The 23,992-nt window shown below is 40.2% G+C and overlaps 1 protein-coding gene and 1 pseudogene across 5 annotated transcripts in view; both read right to left on the bottom strand.

The window, feature by feature from the left end:
• The window catches only part of MYO1B (myosin IB), a 183,336-nt gene that overhangs the window by 55,018 nt on the left and 104,326 nt on the right, over positions 1-23,992 (bottom strand). For all 5 annotated transcript variants that reach the window (XM_057551139.1, XM_007171453.2, XM_057551137.1 and 2 more), the window contains exons 6-11: positions 22,789-22,835; positions 15,584-15,647; positions 4,283-4,381; positions 2,366-2,469; positions 764-911; positions 372-490 (exon numbers count right to left, since the gene is read on the bottom strand). In XM_057551139.1, coding sequence (XP_057407122.1) covers positions 372-490; positions 764-911; positions 2,366-2,469; positions 4,283-4,381; positions 15,584-15,647; positions 22,789-22,835 — 581 coding nt within the window. The remainder of the gene's footprint in view (positions 1-371; positions 491-763; positions 912-2,365; positions 2,470-4,282; positions 4,382-15,583; positions 15,648-22,788; positions 22,836-23,992) is intronic.
• LOC130708686 (T-complex protein 1 subunit zeta-like) lies at positions 17,442-19,393 on the bottom strand (annotated as a pseudogene).

Raw genomic sequence — 23,992 nt, 5'->3', positions numbered from 1 at the left:
CCACCCATGCTCAAAACTCTCCAGCCACTTCCCAGCTCACTCAACTTCTCTGCTCCCAACACTATGGATCTCCCTTACTTTGCTCTACTTTTTTCTCTTTGTCTCCTGCACTTACCACCTGCTAGCTTGCTATATAAATTTATTTATTAGGTCTACTGCTTTGTCTGGCTCCTTCTGCCAAAATTTTAAGCTCCATATGGGCAGGGATCTTTATCTGTTTAGTTTACCCTGTGTCCCTAGTGCCTAGAACGATGCCTAGAAAACAGCATGACAGTTAAGATAATAGCCTAAAAAATAAAATTTTTGTTTCCACTTATATAAAAATACCACAGACTTTAAAAACTCCCTTCCAGAGATTATGTTTCACCCACCTGAGCCACGTTCAGTGTAGTCGAAACTTTCTCTTGCTTGGCCTCAACTGTTCGGAAACTGAAGGCTCGTTCTAGGACTGACTGGTCAATGCCGGTCAGCTCGCAAATTTCTTTTAACTCTGTTGTGCGGGAATGGACAAAGAGTGACTGCATATCTGCTGCTCATAATCACTTTCAAGGCTTACACTGTTCTTTCTAAATCGTTTTCAAACCCAACAGTGTAAAATATATAAATCAAAAGACTTCAGACTGAGCTGTAATTATGTTTCTGCTCGATTTCACTAGAAAGCTTTTTCAACTCACTGGAAAGCAAGTTTTACTTTCTATATTAAAAACTGGGCAGAAGTTCCAAGCCAGTTTTGCTAAACAGGGTCTGTCCTCTGCTGACTTACCGTTTTTATCTTTGATCTTGCTTTCATCTAAGCCATTCACTCGTGATTCGGGCTTGAACTCGATGTTCCCCAGCTTCAACACCGCGGCCACCACCTCCAACACGGACTCAACTTCGTGGTCCATGAAACCCACAATCTGCATGGCATTCTGGGGAGGGGGGGAAAGCACCTGTTTTCTTTCTGTAGCTCTTTATTATTTTTTAAAAATAAATCATATAACAGATTCATCTCTGAAAAAAACAAAAATAACAACAACAACAAAAAGACAAAGTGTCCTGGAATAAACTTTCCAAAAGACAAACCTATTAAGAGACCTGAAATAGCACCAATGTGGGGCTCTATCTTGTTCAGCGGCTTCAAGCTCTGATTCAAGGAGCCCTGGGGTACTTCACGGGCTGTGGCAAAGGGGGCATGTAAAGAGGAAGACAGAGGGAGAGAAGGCTGAGAGCTGAGCCCTGGGTTCCCACTCTGACTCCAAACAAACAGCTTTCATAACCCCCTACAAAAAAACCTCTTCGTTTATTTTACATACGAGAAAAACTGTGGTTTGCAAAGGTGACGTGCCTGATTCCACGAACTATGGATAACACAGAACATTCGTCCAGTCATAAGCTTTTACTGAGTGCCAATGATTTGCCAGGCAAAGCAGTTATGGAACTGGTCCTGAACTCAAGTCTTAAACTCATGTCCAGGAGTCAACAGGTTTCCGTAAGAGGTTGTTGAGACAATTTTAAAAAATGATACTCTTAAGAAACACTTTCTTGTTAAGAATAGCCCAGCTTGCTTGCTTCCTTATTTACTTTATCTCTCTCTCTCTCTATCTACCTACCTATCTGTCTGTCTAACTATTTATAGTGACTAAGTTACATAATAATGGGAGTGCTGTAAGATTTTTTTGTTCTAGAAAATGTCAAACATATATAAAAGTCTAAAGAGCAGGAAAAGAACCCCATGTTATATTCACTCACCCCCAAAGATGAACTGATTCCAGTCTTGTTTTACCTATAATCCAACCTATTCCCCCCCATCACCACTATCACAGCTCTCTCATTTGGAAGTAAATAACAGTTATCAGATCATGTCCTAATAGAAGTAATTTTCCAAGTGTCTCATAAACATAGAATGTAGAATATAATTTAAAATAATTTCTTTTCTAATGAACACAAATGCTAATTATTCTGGTTTATGCATGATTTTTTTGAAAACTGTATATAAACATGACTTTCTGTCTGAAAAATAGATTTGACTTAACATGATTGTAGGACAGATTTACATGTGGAATTTAACTACTGAGTTTGGCTATAAGGACATTTGGAATTTCAGTACAATATTAAAAGTTAAACCCCAAGATAATATAATAAGAAAGCTCCTTTTGACAAACAGTAAAACTGCGTGCTCCAGTAAAGCATGGCCTTCTCGATATTGTAGGATTTTTGAGCTAGTAAAAAATCAAACTAATACAAATAAAACAAATTCTTCTATAATTCTAAAACCTTAGGGAGCATGAGTTATACATCAAAGAAAAGTCAGAATTATTACCAATTCTGATTGAGCAATATAGTGTTACCCATTTTAAAGAGTAATAAGAGGGCTACATCTTACCCTAACGGTTCTGAAATTTGCTGCATCGTCCACTCCATTAACTTTGGCAGAGTCCAGACTCAGGTAATTATATCTGCTGAAATCCCGCTCAAGTTTAAGCTTATCTATTGAATCACACATACAAGTTTATAAGTTACTTCAACAAATCTAATCATCTTTAATATTTCATCCCCTTAACGCTTCAGATAAAAAGATTTCACACTATGCATTCAAGCAATAGAACAAAAATTGATACTCAAAGATTAAGAGTATTTTTCTAAAATCACCTTTATCACCATTGTACATATTTCAAACTCTGCTTTTTTTACATGTATTCTTATCGAGACAGGTTCTTTCCAAACTTTGATAATATAAAGTATCTTCAACGTACTATTTCCTTATAACGTATGATGTCTGCCTAGTGATTCCCCCACTGTTGGACATTTGGAATTTCTCCAGTTTATAATAATAAATAAAGGACAGTGATAAATGTCTTCACACAAAAATGTTTTTTTGGGGCTTCCCTGGTGGCGCAGTGGTTGAGAATCTGCCTGCTAATGCAGGGGACACGGGTTCGAGCCCTGGTCTGGGAGGATCCCACATGCCGCGGAGCGGCTGGGCCCGTGAGCCACAACTACTGAGCCTGCGCGTCTGGAGCCTGTGCCCCGCAACGGGAGGGGCCGCGATGGTGAGAGGCCCGCGCACCGCGATGAAGAGCGGTCCCTGCACCGCGATGAAGAGTGGCCCCCACTTGCCGTAACCAGAGAAGGCCCTCGCACGAACCGAAGACCCAACACAGCCAAAAATAAATAAATAAATAAATAAAGTAGCTATAAAATTTAAAAAAAAAAAAAAAAATGTTTTTTTGGATTCTTTTGAATTATTTCACTGGGTATATTCCAAAAAGTGGTGCACCTGGGCGGTAGGCTCTGATCATTTTACGACTTATTCTTCTTTGCCAATTAGTCCCCCAGGAAGAAGTCCTCACTTTGAAGTGACACCCACAAGCTCTAAGCAGATCAGTGCCTGACAACTCTGCCAGCTTTATCCTCTTTAATAACTTTTGCTAATATATGCGTGGTGAACACTTCAGTGCTGTTTCAATTTACATTTGTCGATAATTAGTAAGGACGATTTTTTTCCCCCAAGTGTGTTGACTTTCCATAGCTCTTCTTGTTTGAACTACTTGCTCAAAACTTTTCATCACTTAGCTATTGCCTATCCCGATGGACTTATATTAATTCTCTAAAATATCCAAAGGTCAGACTTTGATCTCTTGTATCAGTTGCAAATGTCTTCCCACTATTTTTAAATCGTCACTGAGCAATTTGTTTTTATAGAATTGTATTCATCTACTGCTCCCTGCTAATTTTTTCTCCCCAACTGGACTAATTATATTCTTCCATTTTATTTTTTAAATTGATGATGAGCCCCTCCCTCAACTTTTAGCTCTTTTAGCAAACCATATGAGACACGTCCCAGTACCTGGTGAGGTACTCCGGGGACAGATATCAAACAAAGACTGCAAGGTGGCAGAAGCCAACACATCGTGTTCTTCCCTTCAACCAGAATCATGGGAAAATTTTAAGAAGGAAGAGGAAAAGCGTATGGAACGCTTCTGCTTTGGAAAATGTTGCAAGAGTAAAAATTAAAACATAGAAACAGGGACTGGGGCGTCCCCAGTGGCACAGTGGTTAAGAATCTGCCTGCCAATGCAGGGGAGACGGGTTCGAACCCTGGTCCGGGAAGATCCCACATGCCGCAAAGCAACTAAGCCTGTGAGCCACAACTACTGAGCCTGCGCACCTAGAGCCCATGCTCTGCAACAAGAGAAGCTACCACAATGAGAAGCCTGCACACCGCAACAAAGACCCAATGCAGCCAAAACTAAATAAAATAAAATAAAATTCTTAAAAAAAAAAAGAAACAGGGACTTACTGAGGAGCTCTTCAGAGGCACCAGAAAGCAGCTGATAGAACACGTGGAAGTTTCTTTCACCTCTTGGCTGCTTAACAACACGAGATTTCTCTAAAAGATCTAAAGAGAAAAAGAATCAAATTCATAGTACAGTATTAGTTTCACTTTCAAATACACCATGCTTCTTTCTTTTCCCCCTCACTTTCTTTTTCATTTTCTGTTTTGTATTAATAAAATAATAACAGAAGCTACATTTTTGGTTCTACTTTCAGGAAGAAGCACAGCTCTAACTAAAACCACCAAATTAAACAAACCAGGTTCTTTTTGAACCATAGTGAATATGCAAAATAAGTTTAACAATACATTCGACAAGCTGATTAAAGACAATACAGCTTTTATAATAATATTCTCTTGATTTTATATAATATATGATGACATTAAGTTCTTCAATATGTAGTATTACAAATCTAAGCAAGGAAATGCAGCCATTCAGTTAAGAATTCACTTAAGAGTTATAATGATAACAAGTTATCATTTTTGATATCTTATTTTATGCTAAGTGCTTTATAGACATTATTTCATTGATTCCTCCCCACCATTTTTGTAAGGTATGATTTTACAGATGAAAAAACAGTCCAAGAGTTTAAGATGGATTTGAAATCAGGCTCTCTGACCCAAGTGCAGACCCCACCATAACCACATGCCCTGCTACCTGGCATAAGTGAACCAGACTTTCTTGATCTCTTGAAGTCTTAAAGAATGAAAGGTGGTTCTCAATTAATGGAATCTGGAGTTATTTGACAGTATACTTTCATTGATTCCAGATGATTGTTCATCCTGTAAATCTGATGCCTTATCAAGTTTTCAAGCTTTCAGGAAGGGGAGGAAGGAAGGAGAAAGGAAGGGATGAATCCATCAAGCAAGTGAACCAGAAAGGTGCCACTGTGGCAGTAACACGGGGTGGCAAAGTACAATGGCAGAGAATATTCCTGCCTGGAGTCCTGTTTATCACTGACCAGTGATATAAAAGAGGGTCTGGATTCTGTGAGCAAGGGCCAGATTTAGTTATAAAATTATGAATCAGTGATCCTATTATTGAGCACTAATTCTACAGAACAGACACATTTGATTTCCCATCAGATTCAAATCTAAACATAATTCAAAAAATGAGTAAGGGAGAGAACGATGTGCAATTTCACAGGGACTTGTCCTTGATCTTCTTAATTTGTGTTTCTGGAATCTACACTAGCACGTGAGGAGGAGTCTAGGTAGAGTTAAAGAGTGTAGATTCAATGAATGAGAAGCCCTAGGGTGCTCCAAACACACAAGGCCATTTGTAAGAATGAAGAGATGGGTTGTAAGGACACATAAAATAAACTTGACAGAAAGAGAACAAAAATATATAAACACAAAAATTATTAGGAACCGGATGCTGCAGAGTTTTCATTTTCATCTCCAGCTCTAAGTTGACCTGGACGACTGCCAAGGCCCTCAAATCATAGATGGAGAATAATGAAGACTTCATATTTAGCCAAAAATAGAAAAGGATTGTGTAATAGTCATCATCTCTAAGGGCTGAACGTTTCAATCAACTTATAAATACTGACATCCAGGGCAGGAGACAGAATAAACAGGTAAGGATAAAAGTGCAGTATGATTGCACTTATCATGGACCAAGTTCCTTTGGGGTCCTAAGAGTACCAGCACAGTTTTAGAAGAAAGACCTCCCAGTACATGGGCAGAGTCTTCATTGAGAAGCTATTCCTTACAGGAAATTCCTCGAGCCTAAAAGAAAGTTAACTCGACTACATGAAAAATATAAACAAATGCTCCAGTTTACTTTATCCATTCATGCACAAATTCCTTCAATCAACTCACTGCTCACCCACTATGTGCCAGCACTACCTGGGAATGAGCCCGGCACTGACTGCAAACCTGAAGACCTTCTTCCTCTTGACCTACAATTGTCACACATACATGCTCTTGATTGCACCCACCACCCAGACCAAGAGCAGCAGCTCTGTCCAAGGTGGGCTGGCAACACCTTTAAGAGAGAGCAGGAGATGGGGGTGAGAAAAGAGAATGACCATGTGTCTTTCACCTGTCAAAGCCCGCAAACCCCAGGCTCCCCCCATAGCACCAAGAATCCCGCCCTGCCTCACCAGCCTCACCTCACAGGGGCACCTTAATGACGATGACAAACAACTGTTCTGTGGCTCACCCAGTCACACTCCCCAAGCAAACTGCGGGATTTCAAGACATGAAATCACACCTTCAGAGCACCTGACAGGGCCACACTGTGCAACAGCAACCTGGCCAGCCTTATGTTTGGCACTTTTTGAACAAATGCTCACACACAATGGAGAGTTTAGAAAGAGCAATGGCTATAAGATTCAGCAGATAACAGTCACCAAGTTAAAGGATAATATTCACAGCCACCAGGTTAAAGAATAATATTCGCCTGCGCAGGGTAGAAAGGAATGTTGGCCAATGTACTCCTTGCACCACACGTGCTGATAGTATCAGTGATCACTATCATAGTCAAATCTGAAACATAATACAACGTGCGTTTAAAAGGAAAAGTGCAAGGGAACTTTCACTGACCTTCCGCTTTGCATTCAGTACTTTTCATTTGTTATCAGATTCAACCCTGAGCACCTCCTCTGAGGTTGGTTTTATAATCCCCATTTTGTAGATGAGAAAACAAGGCTCACGTCACATTGTTACTAAGCAACAGAGCCAGAATGCAAAGCTTTAGGAGACGAAAGTATCGTGCTTATGCTCTTTATAATTTTCCAGGAAAAAGAATGCAAAATCCACAAACACTTGAAAAGCCTGAGGCTGTTCTTTACATAAAATATATGACTTCATCTAAGCGACTCAATCACAAAATGAGGAACCTTTTATTACAAAGCAGTTGAGGGTTTTACCACCTAAAATGCTTTGTCGATTACCCCAGAGCCTCTTATTTCTTTATGACTTTTCTTGTAAGTTACAAGCTTCTAGGCAGAACAGTAATCAGGGAAGATGTTTGCTCCCAAATAATTTACTAGTGCTTAAAACCATTCCCTAGTCTTTTTTTTCTAAAAAAAAAAACCCAACATAATCTAACAGCATGAAGCCATATCAAATAATTACTCAAGGTACAGAACATAAATTCAATTCACTATAAGGACTTGCCACCTGAACATTTTAATGTGCCCCTGAATTAAGGCAAAGCAAAACACTGGCACAGCCTTCTCTTCTGCTTTAGATGCTTGTGCTACCACTGACTGCGTCTCTACTAACAAGACTTAATAAAAAGGAGTATAGGATATGCCAGATATTTCATAGAGAAGAGAGTATAATAGCCTCCATATATTCCAATGCAGCTACATTCCTGAACCCTCAAGATATAAATTTAAGTTCATATCAAATTTCATATAAATTTAAGTTTTAAGGGAACAGATAAACCTATTAAGCCATTCTAAAGGGGAAAAGCAATGGGTAGGGACAGAGAAACTCTGGAATCAGAACTTTCCCACCAACTCCACCATGACACTGCCACCTGACTATTAACAGAATCAGACCATCACTGAGGGGTTTTCTTAGTTTTGACTAATTACCAGCTAGTCTACAGCATATACATGTTCCTGGGCACTGGGACAACCTCCCTATGGCATAAGATATGAAAGAAGTAAAATGTCCATGTTTGCACCTGCTGGAGATGGAAGTCTTTTAATAAGCCAAGGAATAAAAGAACAAGTAGTGGTTTGGAAGGGGGAAAAAATCACATTACTTTGGAACATAACAGGTGAAGGATTAGATAGCATGATTAAAGTTTCTTTACTCTATGTATAATCTCCCTTCCTGAAAAAGAAGAAATGGTCCAAGTTCTTGATTAAGGTTTATGGAAGAATTTGCTTTGTCTCAGTTTTGCCAGTAAGGCCAGAATGACAATGAAAGCCCAAGATGCAGACACGACCGACCCTACTCCTCTCCAATTGCTCAAAGATACACATATGAAAAAAGTGTTTGAGTGGCACTGAAGGCTCTTCCAACGGATTTGTCTACCTTTAATAAAGTGAAATGATACAGTTAGCAATAGTGAAGGGCCTGCAATCTAAGTAACAACAGTTTATCTCCCTTTGGACTCTGCTGTCTTGAAGAAGAAAAAATGTCAAATAACCAGTGAGTTACTGGGCATAATGATGGTAATTTCAGTGGAAAACTTGGATTATGAACTAATGTTTGCTCTTAGATTGGGGTATATATTCTAAAATCAACTCTATACTTTTTCTGGAAATACACACCATAACCCTCAAGATTGAGAATTAGGAAGTTTCACTAAAGACAAGCTTTAAAGTAAAAAAAGATGGGGCAAATGTCTTCTTACAAATCATTCACTGTGCACATATATTACAGAAAGCAGAGGTGGGTGTTCACCCCAGGGCTCTCTCTCAGCCCGGGTCTCACACAGACCTTTGTCTATCTGCAGGTTACAGGCTTTGAGAGACCTCAGACACCTGGCGTGCCGTGACGGGACAGTGTTTCCCCTACCTCCACCTCCATGCAGCATTTTCATTTCTAAGAAAGCACCTTAAAGTTTTAAATCAAAAGTCAGAGTCCTGAAGTTATAAATCAGCACCAGTGATAGCTGGACGTGTTACATGAAAAGTTGTGAGAGGGTTCCCAGTGTCTGCACATGAAAAATCAACTTGGGCTTTAAAACACTAAGAAAATTTGCCTTATTATCTACCTAATTAAATGCCGTTTTTTAAATCAGGATCCAGTTGCATACATATAACATTTATGCATTTTCACAACAGACTTTTTTCTAATACAAATTTAAAGTTTATCTAATAATTGGAAAGTAACTGATGTGTGTATGTATCTGAATCTACAATTTGATACCCAACCCTGAAATAAAATTAATGAAATATCTAGTCCATAATATCTTATTATTATACATACTATTCTAATAAACCCTGATTCATTTCTTAATCTGAGGTTAATTTAGACATATTTGAACCCCTGATTTCTTCTACAGTATTGGTATATAGTCTTGTTTCATGATAAACATGTAGTCTTTTTTCATGGTAAACATATTTTTGTATAAGAAAGAACACCAAAATAAAACTGAGACAAAGGAAAGCATCTATTTTTATATAAAGCCATCCATTACAGAGTAACAGAATTACTCTTTGAAATTTCAGTTTTATTGCTACAGATACTTCACAACCAATGGTTGATTATTTCTGTCTTCTTTAGGGGTATTAAATGTCAAAGTGCTAAAAAAGCCCAGCCTTGTATTACAAACTAGGTAAATTATCTCAGTTTTTGATGAATTTTGACCCTAAAGAAGACAGCTACTGTTTACTGATGAACAGTCACTAGCTGTTGAGAACTGACTCATGTACAGGTAAGTCCCCAATTCCATATATATATATATATCACACATATACATAGTCCCAGAAAACAAAGCAGATCAGAGTTTCCTTTAGGAAGTGTTATAACAGATAGTTTTGCTCCCGTTCACCCACTCATCATCAGTTAAACCAAAGGTATGATATAAAAGGAAAAACAAAGCTATAAATCTCAATTTAAAAGGGTAAACTTATATTCCATATGCTACAAAATGGCAGGAATGTGTCATACCTAAGGATTAAACAACATGCCCTGAGATAGTCAGCACATAAATTAATTGCATCGTAAATTCAAAAGAAATGTAAAAGAAAAAGAATTCAGAGCAATCTGTTCTACCCTCCACCTTCCCTGTGAGTAAGGCAGGCTTGTCTTCCTGCTTTATGATTCCATGTGGGAGGATTTCATGAGATGAACCCCCCAGCTTCTCAGCCCCTTACTCACTCCTCTCTTCAGCAGGAGGAAAGCCTCCTCTGAGCAGCGAGGTTTGGAAGAAGAAATGGACATGCGTGTACAGCTCAGCCCCCTCCTTCCCCACACTGTGCACAAATTCAGCCCCACTCCCAGGCTGTGCGACAGATGGGGCAACGCGCACAAGGAGAGGCCAGGGGTTGCTCGGTGCTGTCAATGCCTGCCTACCTGCCAAAGGACGACTAGCACGCCCTCTTGGCTGATAAACCAAAAGCCGCTTTCTTCAACCTTGCCTCTACAGTAATAAAGCTGCTTCCTCTCCAGCTTACTTCCTGTGCCTATTTCTCATGTGTTTCCAAACTGGGTGGGGGAAGGATATTACCTATTAGACCTCTGTCTCAAGTTATTTTGTGCTGCATAACAAATGCCCCCAAAACTTACCAGCTTAGACCAATACCATTTATTAGCTCATGAGTCTGAGAGTCAGATTTGTAGTTCCTCTGATCTAAGCCAGCTTGGCTGGTCTCTGCTGGCAGGTTGGCTGGCAGCTGGCTGATCTAAGATGCCCTCACTCACACGTCTGCTGGTTCATTCCATGCGCCTCTCATCACCCAGCAGGCTAGCCCAGGTTCACGCACATGGTGGTAATGAGTTCCCCAGAGAAGCAAGAGAGGATAAGCCCCAGTAGAGAACCAACTTTCGAGTCTCTCATTGTGCCATGTTTGCACATTGTTCCATTGACCAAAACAAATCTCATGGCCAAGCATTAAGTCATTGAGAGAGGGGACTACCGAAGCATGTGGACACAAGCTAAGAAACTACTGTGGTCATTTCTGAAAACAATCTATCAGCTTTAGGTTATTTAAAATAAAATGGTCACGAATTCTTTTCCCACTCTTCCCACTGAGAGGTGGAATCTACATTCCCCAGCACTGAAACTGAGCAAGTTTGCGCCCACATGGACTTAACAGAGTCACAGTGATGCTGTACGATTTCCCAGGCTACTCAGGCTTCTTCCTGGTTCTCTTGGAACACTTGCTGTCAGGATGTTTTCTCTTGGAACACTCCCTCTCAGAATCTAGCCGCCTTGCTGTGAGAAGCCCAAATCACACGAGGCCACACATAGATGGCTCTAGTTAACAGTCTAGCTGAGCTCACCCCTTGAATCATCCCAGCCCAGGGGCCTGACACATGAGTGACAAAGCCACCAGAGGACTCCAACCCCCCCATTCATGCAAGTTACCCCCAATCACTGGAGTCTTCCCAGCTGAGGTCCCATATGTCATGGAGACAAGCCAACCCTGCTGAGCTCCATCTGAATTCTTGACCCACAGAATCCAAGAGCATATAACAGGGCCGTTGTTTTACTCCACTAAGTCTGGGGTGGTTTATTGGGCAGTAATAATAACTGGGCCACACACCAATGTCAACGTTTGCTTTCCTTCATAACCACAGGATTGGGTTACTTCTTTCAAGCTGAAGAGAGACATCAGTAACAGATGATGCTTGATTACCAATAACTTTGTTTGCCTTTGTGGGATTTAGAAAAAGTATTTTTAAATGATTAACATAGAATATTCAGATAAACGTACCCAATAAAGAAGAAGCTTTATTTCTCAATAAATTTCTCTATGTCAAACTGTGCTTATTGTACATTAGGTACTTATGTGATTATTAATTAGTTAATTCAACAAATATATATTAGATGTTAGACACTATTTTTTAATTAATTAATTAATTAATTTATTTATTTTTATTTTTTTATAGACACTATTTTAGTTGCTGTCATTTAGTAATGAACCATACAAACTGAGTCTCTGTCATTATAGGGTATATATTTGGCTAGGAGCTAGAGACAATCAACAAATAAATATACAATAATGAAAAGAAGCAAACATTTATTGAGTGCTTACTACGTGCCAGGCACTGGTACAAGTGCTTTAGATGTTAACAAATTATTTACAACTCATCACAACCCTATGAGATCAGTACTATTATCCTCATTTCAAAGAGAAAGAAATGGAGGCACAAAGAATTAAGTAACTTGTTGTCTTTTTGTTTAGACATTGGCAACCACATGATAAATCACTGACAACTGCGTACGTAGGCTCATGGATATGTCCCAAATAATAAAGCAGGAAAATGTAGAGCCTGCCTATATTTACCCAATTCCATCCTCATCTCCAGCATTTACTGAGCACCTGCTGTGTGTCAGGTATCACCCTAGGCTCTTGATACACTACTGTGAACAGGACAGCCGTGTCTCCCATCCTGACAGTTTACGCAGGTATATGCACATTTGAAATCTTAAGGCTTCTTCTTAGTATATCTCTATGTTATTCTTCTTTTAGGGGATAAAATCCCTTGAGACTTGTTCCACATTTTCTCCAGTCTAAATTGCCATTTAGTGCCACAACTATAAGAAAGTATCTGTGACTATTAATAAAAGCAACAGGTTTCCAAACATTTCAAGTTCATAACACTAGATCCAAAATCCTCAAATGTAAGTGTATAAATTTTATGAGACCCACAAGCATTAACAAAGTAGGAGATATAGTACCTCACATCAGTCAAACATCTGGATATGCTTCCATATTTTATCTTCTCTACTTAAGTAAATGTTTGCCATTTTCTATTTTTGTAACACCTCTCTCCTAATGATACTAACCTCAGAGATACGTAGCTTTCAAATGAGTTCAAGACTTAGGTTTTACAGCATACCTCTCTTAGAAAAAGAGGAAGAGAGAGTAAGTTATTGGGCGTTTTTTCCCCACTTCCTGGGTACACAACTGGCTCAAATGATCCTGTGACTTCTTGAAGGTAATAATTACAGCCAACAACGACCTATGCTTTTACTAGGCGGCTGCTGGAAAAGGAAGCAAAATAGACGACCTACAAAATGGCAAATCTTGTCTCCTTTTCTGGGTACAAGAAGCTAACTTTTGGCAGCTTGCAGAGAACAAGAGTGGGTTTACCCATTGCTTTATACCCCCTTAAGCCAGCAGGCAGCAGCTCCCCGCGGCCACCTATGAGTCAGTCCTCTCTCTATACGGGGTGAAATTTCCTGCTCTCACCACTAATGTATCCCTTTCCTTTCCAAAGCAAAGGATACTCTAAAATACCAGGGTGTTCCCACTACCACAAATTTCAATATAATTTCATTGTGGGAACAAATGGTAACAAACACCATATGAAATTCATTCATGATGGTTTTTAATCTTCACTGGAAATGAACTGGGTGTTTACTATTTATTCTCCATGGATACTGCAAGAATTAGAGACAGGAAGACATTTCTGTTTGAAACTTGAAACTTCAAAATGTAAAACCCTAGTTATTTTCTAATACTTAGAATAAAGGCATCCTTAAATATTTTCCTAGAGTCCTCAAGAGTAATATTGGCTCAATCATTCTAGAATGTTCTATAATAAAAAGTTAATGTAGCCTCATTTTAAAAAGTGTATTACTCAATTAATAACTAAATTTAATTTGTCTTATAAAATGCAAGTGTTATAAAAGTGTTATAAATATCTTTCAGAATAAAAGCTAATCTTTCCTTAAAATGGTGGTCTTAAAACTGAGGCATACCTTTTCCTACACAGCTCTCATCAGCTGCCACATACTGTGAAGGAAGCTTGCGTAACAAACTTGGCAGGGTTATCATCACTTGCTTTTGGTGGTATTATATATGATTTGCATGAGTATTTCTGTTTCCTTATTTGACAGTTAAAACCATTTAACATAAGTAGTACCATCCTAGCCAATTTCATCTCAGATTAAAACTTCCTCTTCAAGATGTTTTTCCAATAATAATACATTTTTACAAATACGTATAATCCCAACAATGCATGGCACACAAACTAAAATAATAAATTAAACTACTTTGGGACTTCCCTAGTGGTGCAATGGTTAAGAATCTGCCTGCCAATGCAGGGGACACGGGTTCGAGCCCTGGTCCGGGAAGATCCCACATGCTACAGAGCAACTAAGCCCGTGCGCCACAACTACTGAGCCTGCACTTTACAGCCCGCGAGCCACAACCACTGAGCCTGCACGCCCAGAGCCCATGCTCTGCAACAGGAGAAGCCACCACAATGAGAAGCCCGTGCACTGCAACGAGGAGTAGCCCCCGCTCGCCACAACTAGAGAAAGCCTGCACGCAGCGACAAAGACCCAACGCAGCCAAAAAAATAAATTAATTAAATTAAACTATTTAAAAACTACAAATGGTAGAAATGGGAAGAACCATGGAATTCATCCAGTTCAATCCTATAGTTTCCAAGATAAAGAAACTCTAGCCCTAGAAGTTTACTTTACAAACTATGATTTAAAAAATTTTTTTAAAAATTCAGCTGCATGGTTTGCCCAAATTCTAAAAACACTCACTTTCAAATGGCATCCCTCTGGTTCTAGAGTTTCTCTGGAAGATCACAGGGGCCACCTGGGGGTCTAGGGGGTCTGGCTACTCATCTCCTCTTTAACCAGATCAGGCCTCATTTCATCTGTTTCATATTTGGAATAAAATTTCATTTGGAGAAAGAATGCCACTGCTATAGCAAAAAGCAGTGCTTTGGATACCTGAGCCAATTGTTATTTTTTAATCTAGTACAAACTTAGAGTTTTTTCATTCCAACAATCCAAACAGCATCTTAGGGTGGTGAAACGGCCAGGGGAAGCAGGGTGGCCCTCAAAAAAACAAGAGGCTATAACCAGGCTGCAGCTTCCCCTGGAGGTGCACTAACCCTGAGTGGTCATCGTATCCTTGCCAAACGAATCAGCTACAGAATCAACAGGAGCAGAGACATCAGGGCGGTGCAACACGTACTGAAGCTTCCAAGCATGGATGAAGGGGCCTTATCTACAACAGATACTGACCACCGTGCCCACTTGAGAAAACTCTGGACCTGGGGCTGTTAAGTAGACCTCACCTGATTTTGTTCATTTTTTCTCCTTTGCCAGAGAACATTTCACTTCTACAATCACAAATCATGACTAAAGAAAGCTAATAAATCTGTCTCTACCTAACAGGTGTACCACATTTCAATTATTTAAACACACTGAAGACAAAATTCTCACAGTAAAATTTGAAGTACAGGTTTTTCTCATTTTATCGGATAACTGTTACCCCAAAAGTCATTAAATTAAAATCAATTATTATTTATATTTTGTTTTCAACCATAGAGTAATTTTGTTAAAGAAAATAACCATTGGAGAATCTTTTTTATTACTGGATTGGCTTGAAGACCTATATAGGATATAAAATACAGTTGGGCTAATATTTATTTCGTTAGCAGACTTCTAAAAAGTTTTTCAAAGGCAAAGACTTTAAGTGATCTTTTAAAAAGATTTAGAAATTAAATATTATAAAACAATCTGAAATGCATAGGTTAAAAATTTAAGTATAAGAAAAGGAAATGTATTCTTAAACCTATCTCCTAAAGACCCAAGTATCTAAAATATTCTGTTATAAATATATGTTTTACTATTCTGAACTTCTTTAAAATACTTACAGTTACTTATCACTCCTCCCAGTGGATCGCCTTTAAAATCGAATTCAATATCCATATATTTGCCCTGCCAAAGAAAGACTTTGTGAGTTTTCAAGTTCACCTCAAAATATTCAGTCAGTGTATCTTAAAGCATAGCATAATGAGCCCTTTATGTATTTGTTTAAATGTAATTAAGGACACAGTTTATGTAACCATGATGCAAAACAATGTGCCTCCAAAAATAATTCATACTAAATACCCCATTAGCTCAAAGTGAGCATATCTCATTGCTAATTTAAGAATAGATCTTCTCAGCCATCATAAGACTTTTGGATACGTTTCAAACTTCTCAAGGGCGTGTGTACTCAATTCAAGAATAAAAACCGGGAAAATTAGTATTCCTTGAATATACACTAGCTGGCAATATAAATTATTTCATTCTTATAGGCAAAGTATGTTTTAAGCCATGGCTAGACATTCCAAACATACCGGACAGTGGATAAAATGGAAGACTTCAAGTTCTGTTTTTATACCTACTCAAATCAAATGCATGATTATGTGGTGTGACCAACTCAGAATCAAAGGCTGATCATTATTACTTTCTTTGGCTTTTAATCTAGATTATACAGAAATATATAACTCATGTTCATATTACACCTTATAGATGGTATCTTAAACACACAGAAACACACATGGAGTCTCACACTGTGATTTTTAGAGAATGGGTCTGGATTGTCTGGTTAAAGAGTAACAAGTATATCAGAATAACCCTGAGAGCTGTTTTTTGTTTGGAAAAGGGTGTATTGATCTAATAAGTAGTCTTTGGTTTTGTTTCATGTTCTACCTTAGTCAGATCGATGGTTTGTAAATAATTCTCCCAGAGAAATACTTTAATTCTATTTTCAAAATAATGGTAAGGGAGGAGAAACACGATCACACGGCACACAATCAACAATGTAATTTGTGATTTTTTATTAGCTCGTGCATGCTCCCCCGCCTTCTCCTTCTTCATTGTCATGGGTCATCTGGCCTTTTTAAGTCTTCACTTGCTCATTAAGCAAATGTTTATCAAGCATTTCCTGGACACTAACGTAGGCACAAGGGAAAGCAAGGCATCACTCCTGCCCTCAAGGAATTTACAGTCTGCGGGGGGGGGGGGGGGAACTGAGACATAAATAGGACATAACCACGTACAGGAATGCATCCTACAGTGGGATCATGGCGCTGTGCACAAAGAACAGGGGACAGAGGGGGAGGAGGAGATCTGCCCTAGCTTAAAGGCGAAGTAGCAGGAGAAGTCAGGCAGGCAAGGAGGCAAGGGATCAGGAAGGAGCAGGCATAAGCAGTGGCATCCATGAGGACGGTGAGGGAAGTCAGAGCACATCATGACACCGACATTTTCTCCTGACAGCAAAGGTGTGTCATTAAACGTTCCTCAACAAGGACACCATGATCAGACTTGCCTCTTTACAAGATCACTCTGGCTAGTGTGGAATGGACTGGAAAGGATCTATCAGATGTAGCTGACAGAAGTGGCAGCAATTAGGGGAGAAACACTGGTGGCTTTACGCCAGAGTAGCAAAAGAGGAAAGTAAACAGAGCTGAGAGCTACCCAGAGAGTCATGATGACTGGTCATGGTTGGATGGAGAAGATAAGAAACGAGGGTGTTCAAGAATTTAAAAGTCCAGGAATGTGGCCCAGGCAACTGAGTGGATCGCGACACTCTCTAGGATGCGAGGGGACACTGGAGGCAAAGCGGACATGAAGGAGGGAGAAAGAGTAACTTCACAAGAGAGTCAGAGGATGACCGTATGAGAGGGGATGATTTTTTTTTCAAGGAATATTTAATACGGTAGATAATATATGCTTATCTAACACGTATTTTTATATCACTGAAGCTAAAGCAAAACATCCTGTTTATTGGTAAGTATGGCCTGTATGTGTACACTACAGTGCAATTTAAAAAATACTGTAATTATAATTTCAGAACTTCAGAATCTGAACAGATGCCAGTGTTCTCTCCTTTTTTTATATGGGAAAAGAAAATCCTTTGAAAATCATTTGAAGCTTGGACAAAAATTCCATAGCTATATTCTTAGGATCACTCTGTAGAATCTTCATGATTCAGATGATACAAGGGAAGCTTCAATTCAACCTTTTAGAGAAGACATTCCAGCTCTCATGATCTCATCAACCAGGAGAATGTTGTTGCAATCACAATGCAGGAATGAAGAAGCTGTTTCTTTACACAGTAGTTATCCCATACGCCTACTTCTGCTGCTACCATTGGCTCACCTGTGTTCAAGTCTACACCCACAAGTTGACCTGATTCTGAATGTTCTGCTTTAAATTTAACTAGTGTTTCCTGAAGGTCAAAACCAGAGTTCTGAGCAAGAACCTTGGGAATAATGAGCAATGCATCAGCAAATGCTTGAACTCCAAGTTGGGCCCTGCCCTTTACACTGGGCTTGTATTTAATCAGGGCTTCTGCCATTGCCACTTCCACTGCACCAGCACCTGGAACTACACAGCCATCATCAATAGCATTTTTAACAGCCCTCAAGCCATCTCTTATTGCATCTTTGATCTGAGTAAGTGTGTGCTTATTTGGTCCTTTGATCAATAATGTGACTGAGCGAGGATTGTTACAGTTCTCAATAAAGGTGAACTTCTCTTCTCCCAATGTATATTCATAGACAAGTCCTGCATGTCCCAAACAATCAGGATTTAGGTCATCAAGAGAATTTAGGGCTACCCCACCACAAGCAAGAGTCAGCCTTTCCACATTTCTCCTTTTAGCTCTGCGCAGAGCTACTATGCCTTCTTTTGCAAGAGCATCTAAGGAAAAGGGGTCAATTCCCTTTTGATTAATAACAACAAATCCTTTATCTGAATCACCACAGACTTTTTTTTTCAGGTCTATTATTTTTTTAACTCTGTCTTCAATGAATTTTCTTTCAGCTTTCACTAGTTTCTCTCTCTCCTCTGCACTCTTGTAAAAAAAGCCAGAATTCACTTCTGTTTTTTCATATTCTAATGACACGTTGCATGTGAGGATGTACGCATCTTCTACTCTTTTTCATATCAGGATGCCGTGCCCCATGGTCCAAAACAAGACCTCTGATCAAGCTTGTATCGGTTTCAGATTTATGTTTCATCTCCATGATCTCAACCATGAAGAGGTCAATAGGTTCATCTTGTTTTTTAATGGCTAAAATGGAGTCCACTACAGCCTCTGTCAAGACATCAGCAAGTTCAGCATGAACTTTAGTACGTAGAGATGTTCTGGCCACATCTGTAAGTGTTTCCCTGTCCATCTCTTTGCTTACTTTGACTTGTTCCAAAAACTGAAGTGCCTTTTCCTTTGCAGCTTCAAATCCTTCTGTAATTATTCTGGGATGAAGACCTTCAGAAATGTAGAGATCCGCCTGCTTCAGGAGCTCTCCAATAATTAGGACATTGGAAGTGGTACCATCATCAGTTATGTCATCCTGGGCTGTTGCTACTTTGGCTATTAAGGAGGCTGTTGGGTGTTGAATTTGCATTCCATGAAGCAGCACATTTCCATCTTTAGTGAGCTTGATGTCTCCAGCACCAGAAACAAGCATCTTCATGGTGCCCTTAGGCCCCAAGTTGGTCCTCAGCACGTCCTGCAGCCCCCGGGCCGCGCTGATGTTGACCGCCAACGCCGCCTGGGCTCGGGCCACCTCAGCCTTGGGATTCAGGGTCTTCACGGCCGCCATAGCTGACCCAGCAGAAGAAAATGGGGGAACCCGGCGTCCGGAAGGCCCAGAGCCGGTTCAGCGTGGCCGGGAGGCGCTATCCGAGAGGGGATGATTTTGATGGCAGGTGGTCCCTGGGCAAAGGAGGAGACAGATCTAGAGTACAGGTGCAGAGATAAGCGTGAGAAAGGAGCATGTATACTGATATGGAGACAGGGCAGGTGCCAAGGAGCGGGGCTAATTTGGTTTGAGAGCTTGGAAGAGGATGATTTCTGTGAAGCAGGCATAACACCATCAGCCGAGAGTAAAGGATAGAAGGTTTGAAGAGAGTAGAGCAAACACCGTGGAGAAAGGAAAAGGAAGCTGACCTGGGCTAAACTCCTGCACAACACGGAGAACTCAGCTGATGCCCACACTGATGACTCCCCAAAGGCTTGGCTCTGACCCTGTCACTAGACTACTCACAAATAACCAGCGGCTTCCCACCACCTACAAAATAAAGTCTGAGACCCCGACCCTGCTACTCCAGGCCCTCCAGCTGGGGCCCGGACCCACCTTCCCAGCCCTCTGGCCCACGGCTCCATTCAGAGACTCCCTGGTCTGGCCATTAACTCTGGCAAATGAAGGTCCACACTGGTTTTTCTCCTCAGTTTCTCATGCTGTACTGCCAGCTCCTCCTGCTTGCCACCCCATTTTGGCTTCTTTAAATCTTGTGGACCCACTCAGGACTGTCCCCTGCCCCGGACTCCTCCAGCTTCTCTATGCTGAGCTTCCATAACACTTCATCTATACTTTTCACGGGGAACTTACTAGTTTATGTGTTGTGTTATAATTATTTTCAGCCATGTCCACTTTTTCCTGACTAGTTCATAAGCTTCTTAAAAACAGGTATTCATTCATCAATAAATCAATGTTTTCTGAGTGTCCACTACGGCACTGGCCCTGCTCTAGCTCCTGGGGCTACATCAGCGAACAAGAGGCCGAGGCGCTCGCTTCCTCGACTCCTACTCTGCAGGGCCGATGATGATGTAAACGGGGGAAGGGAGCAGAGTAACTCCAGAGACTGCTGAATGCCTAAAAAAATGAAAATAGGATGAAGTCACAGAGTCTACAGAAGGCATCATGGAAGTGACATCTGAGATAAGACCTAAATGATACAAGACGCCAGCCATACAGAGATCTGGGGACAGAGTGCGTGGTGTAGAAGGACTGGCAACAGCAAAGGCCCAAGTCCAGGAAGCACCTGGCACACCTGCCAGTCACAAAGGCCTGTGTGACTGAGGCCCAGGGAGCCGGGCAAGGCTGGGCCGGCCCGCCTTGCGTGCGGAGGCTTGGGGGAGCCCGGGCTATATTCTAGGTGCGAGGGGACCGCAGAGGCTGTCAGCCGGCAGGGGACGGCAGCTTGTAAAGATCACTCCGGCTACTGGTGGGGAAAAGACTGCAGGCTGCAAGAGGATATGCAGGGAGACCTAAGTTTAACTGTGTTTAAAAGAAAACCCGGAGGTTTCAAACAAATGAATGAATTGTGTGTGTTTCTATTCTTACCGAATGAGAGGAGTGGTAATGAGATTTTCCGGACCCTAGAGCGCTCTCTCCCACACTCTCCAGTGTCCCACTCAGCTCCTGGCACACTGCAGACGCTCAACAAAATCCCCCTCCAAAGTCCTTAGTCGAGAACAGTGATTTTCGAAGCCTTAAACTGTTTTTTCTTTTTTCCCCAAAGCAATGAGTCTCTCTTACTAGAAGCTCAATATGCCAAGTTAAAGTGCTGGGGTGAGGGTCACTGTGAGGCACCTCCATGGGAACAGTGGTCCACAATGTCAGCTACAATGAGGTGCAGCGTCTCCCAGATTTCTCAGCAAAGAGATCAAAAAATTTATTCGGAGTTAACCAGTCAAACACAGTTGAAGGAAACGTAATTTCCCTGGAGTCATAAACCTCTGTTATACATACAGTAGTAATTTTAAATATAGTAGAGTCCTACTATAATATTATAACATAGGCTTGAGTATACTACTGGTCAAAGTCACACCCACAAAGCAGAGAAATTACTAAAAACTGGGCATGAAATGACTTAGCCTATAATCAAGTATTAATCTCATATCCTAATACCCGTGTTATGATAGGATTTCTCTGAAGTTACTTAACAAGCCAAATCACCTGCCAAGCCTTTCGCTAGATTTTCCGATGTCTCTAAGTACTAGTGACTAAGCAATACGGTTTTCTGTATTTTTACAGCCTACAGACTAAATATATTTGCAAGTATTTTTTTTTAAAGTGTGTGTATATGAGATTTGCCAATAGCAAAAATAAAATCTCTATCCTATAAAGAAGCTTGATCTATTGGAATTACTTTTATCTGCCCACACTTTGCGTCTAATTCTATTTATGTAATGAGATTAGTCATGTTATCGCAACAGGAAAAGGCATGGCTCACATCAGTTTTAACAACTTAAGGGGCTAATCCAATGGAAAAAATTCACTGCCTTGGAATTAGGAACCTTAGCCTTCCACTTTCCAATCTATCAAAACTATCTCCACCTGAGGTCCTTTGCATGCCTTAAGCACAGGATAACGCCAATGAGAAAAAAGCAAAAAGGGGGCTAAAAGAAGCTGGGCAGTGGAGGTGTGGGGATGCAGGAAGGGTCTCTGGCAGCGAGGCACAGACGATCATCAATAATGGTCCCAAGTAATGTATATGAGAAGACAGCTTATAAAGTAAATGATCTTTTATTATGAAATTTATAAAACTGGCTCAACTATAGAAAAAAAGCCATCGATTTCAAAATGCCACCATCACACTCAACATATTCCCCCAGCTGCCTCCAGGCAGTGTGTGTCCCTGTAAAGACCAGAGGCAGGAAAGAAGGCAGCACAGCTGGGGAGACCCAGGGGCTGATGTGTCAGAGTGCACACTGCAGAGGCGGGCGATGAGGCTGGAAAGGTTTCTACTATGGGAATTAGCGTTTTCCAACTCAGCCAGACTCAAAACATCAATTAGCTTCAGTTTTTACTATTCAGTCCTCCCCACACCCCCATTAGCTGTCAAACTTATTGATTTTACCTCTATAAAGTTTTAGAATACACCTCCATCCTTTCTGGCCCCACTGAAGAACGGACAAGAGCTGTAGAGTATACAAACTTGACACCTAGTTTACCCTTCTTTCTATGGAATTTCTGAGTCTTAATTATGATTTCTAAATATCAAAACTCACATTAGTAAAGAGTTACTCTAAACAGCCTCATTTAAATTGCTCATGGAATTTTATGATAGATGACAAGAAAACATGAAAAAAAAGATAGCTTGTCACTCCAAGAAGAATTAAAAAGGAAAATTCCAGAAAGCAGAAAAATAGTCCTTATAGAACTTTTAGCCTATGTCTCAATATGGTGTTTCTTCTTTTTTAAATGTGTGTATTAAGAAATATTAAACATCTACTGGTTGCTTAAACACACATGAGCTAAATATTAGTGTTAACACTTATGCTTATACAAATACTTACAAATCTAGAGGAGTTGTCATTCCTTACAGTCTTGGCATTTCCAAATGCTGGTAGGAAAGAAACAGATGTGTGGTCAAGTGACAGAAAAATAATTTCAAGCCAAAAAATAAAACAAATGTAATATTTGACATCCATAAATCCTAGAAATGCAACTTGTAGCAATGACATTTCTGTCCAGAAAATTTCCATAGAAACTACTTAACACGAGTCTTAATAAGCTGCTAAAGCTTCCATGTCTTTTTATAAGTTCATAGAAAGAGTCATTCCTACGATACACAGAATTTTTTTCAAGTACTACTGTAAACTTAATCCTCTCTAATTCAACACATTTTAACTGTTTTGATAGTAGTCAGCTGAATGGCGAGCAAGCAGGGCTTCTGTGCTCTTCTCCCATTACTAACAATGAATAAGGTTATTTTAGAGATGACTACTTAACATTAACAAAGGTTCTATGAAACTCAATTGAAGAGGTTTTCAGGTGGAAAAAGGCATGAGAAACTTTAAATTGTTTAATGAACTTCGAAATAAAAGGTATTTAAACGTGATTAAATATATAACTGAAATACAGAAAGAGTAAGAGACTTGGAAACTAACATCATTTCCAATAGGCTAAAAATACCATATAGTTTCATTAGTTTATGTCCATCAGACCTAAGTGAAACTTTCCAGAAAAAAAAACAAAAAATCAGCCCACAATGCAAAAATCCAAGTTTGTCCCAATCTTAGCTGCTTTGAGGAGCTAGAATCTCCCACAGGACGTCCTTTCAAATGAGAGCACGTAAGAACCACAGGGATGACATTGCCCCAGGCACAGAATGCTCCTGTTTGACAAAGGTATTTCAGTGTCATGAGCTAAAATGACTGCTTCATCAAGCTTGAGCACAAGATAGGAGCAAATTAATCTGGGCCTTGGTAGTAGAGGATTTAAGTGGAATAAATGTTAAGTCATATAAGAAGAGGGGATCCCTGTTTGATGCTCTGAAGCCCAGCAGTGCACCTCAAACTTTAACGTGTAAACCAATCACCTGAGGATCTTGTTCAAGTGCACACTTTGGTTCAATGAGTCGAGGGATGGGCATGAAATTCTGCTTCTCTACCAATACCCTCCCACCCCACCCCGAGGCTGTTACTGGGATCCGTGGGCCACACGGCAGCCAGCAAGGACTGCAGAGTGATGCACGATGATGCGGCAAACAGAAATGAA

This window comes from Balaenoptera acutorostrata, chromosome 8, assembly GCF_949987535.1.
Source record: "Balaenoptera acutorostrata chromosome 8, mBalAcu1.1, whole genome shotgun sequence".
Taxonomy (NCBI): Eukaryota; Metazoa; Chordata; class Mammalia; order Artiodactyla; family Balaenopteridae; genus Balaenoptera; species Balaenoptera acutorostrata.
This window is presented reverse-complemented; position numbering and strand designations above follow the sequence as displayed.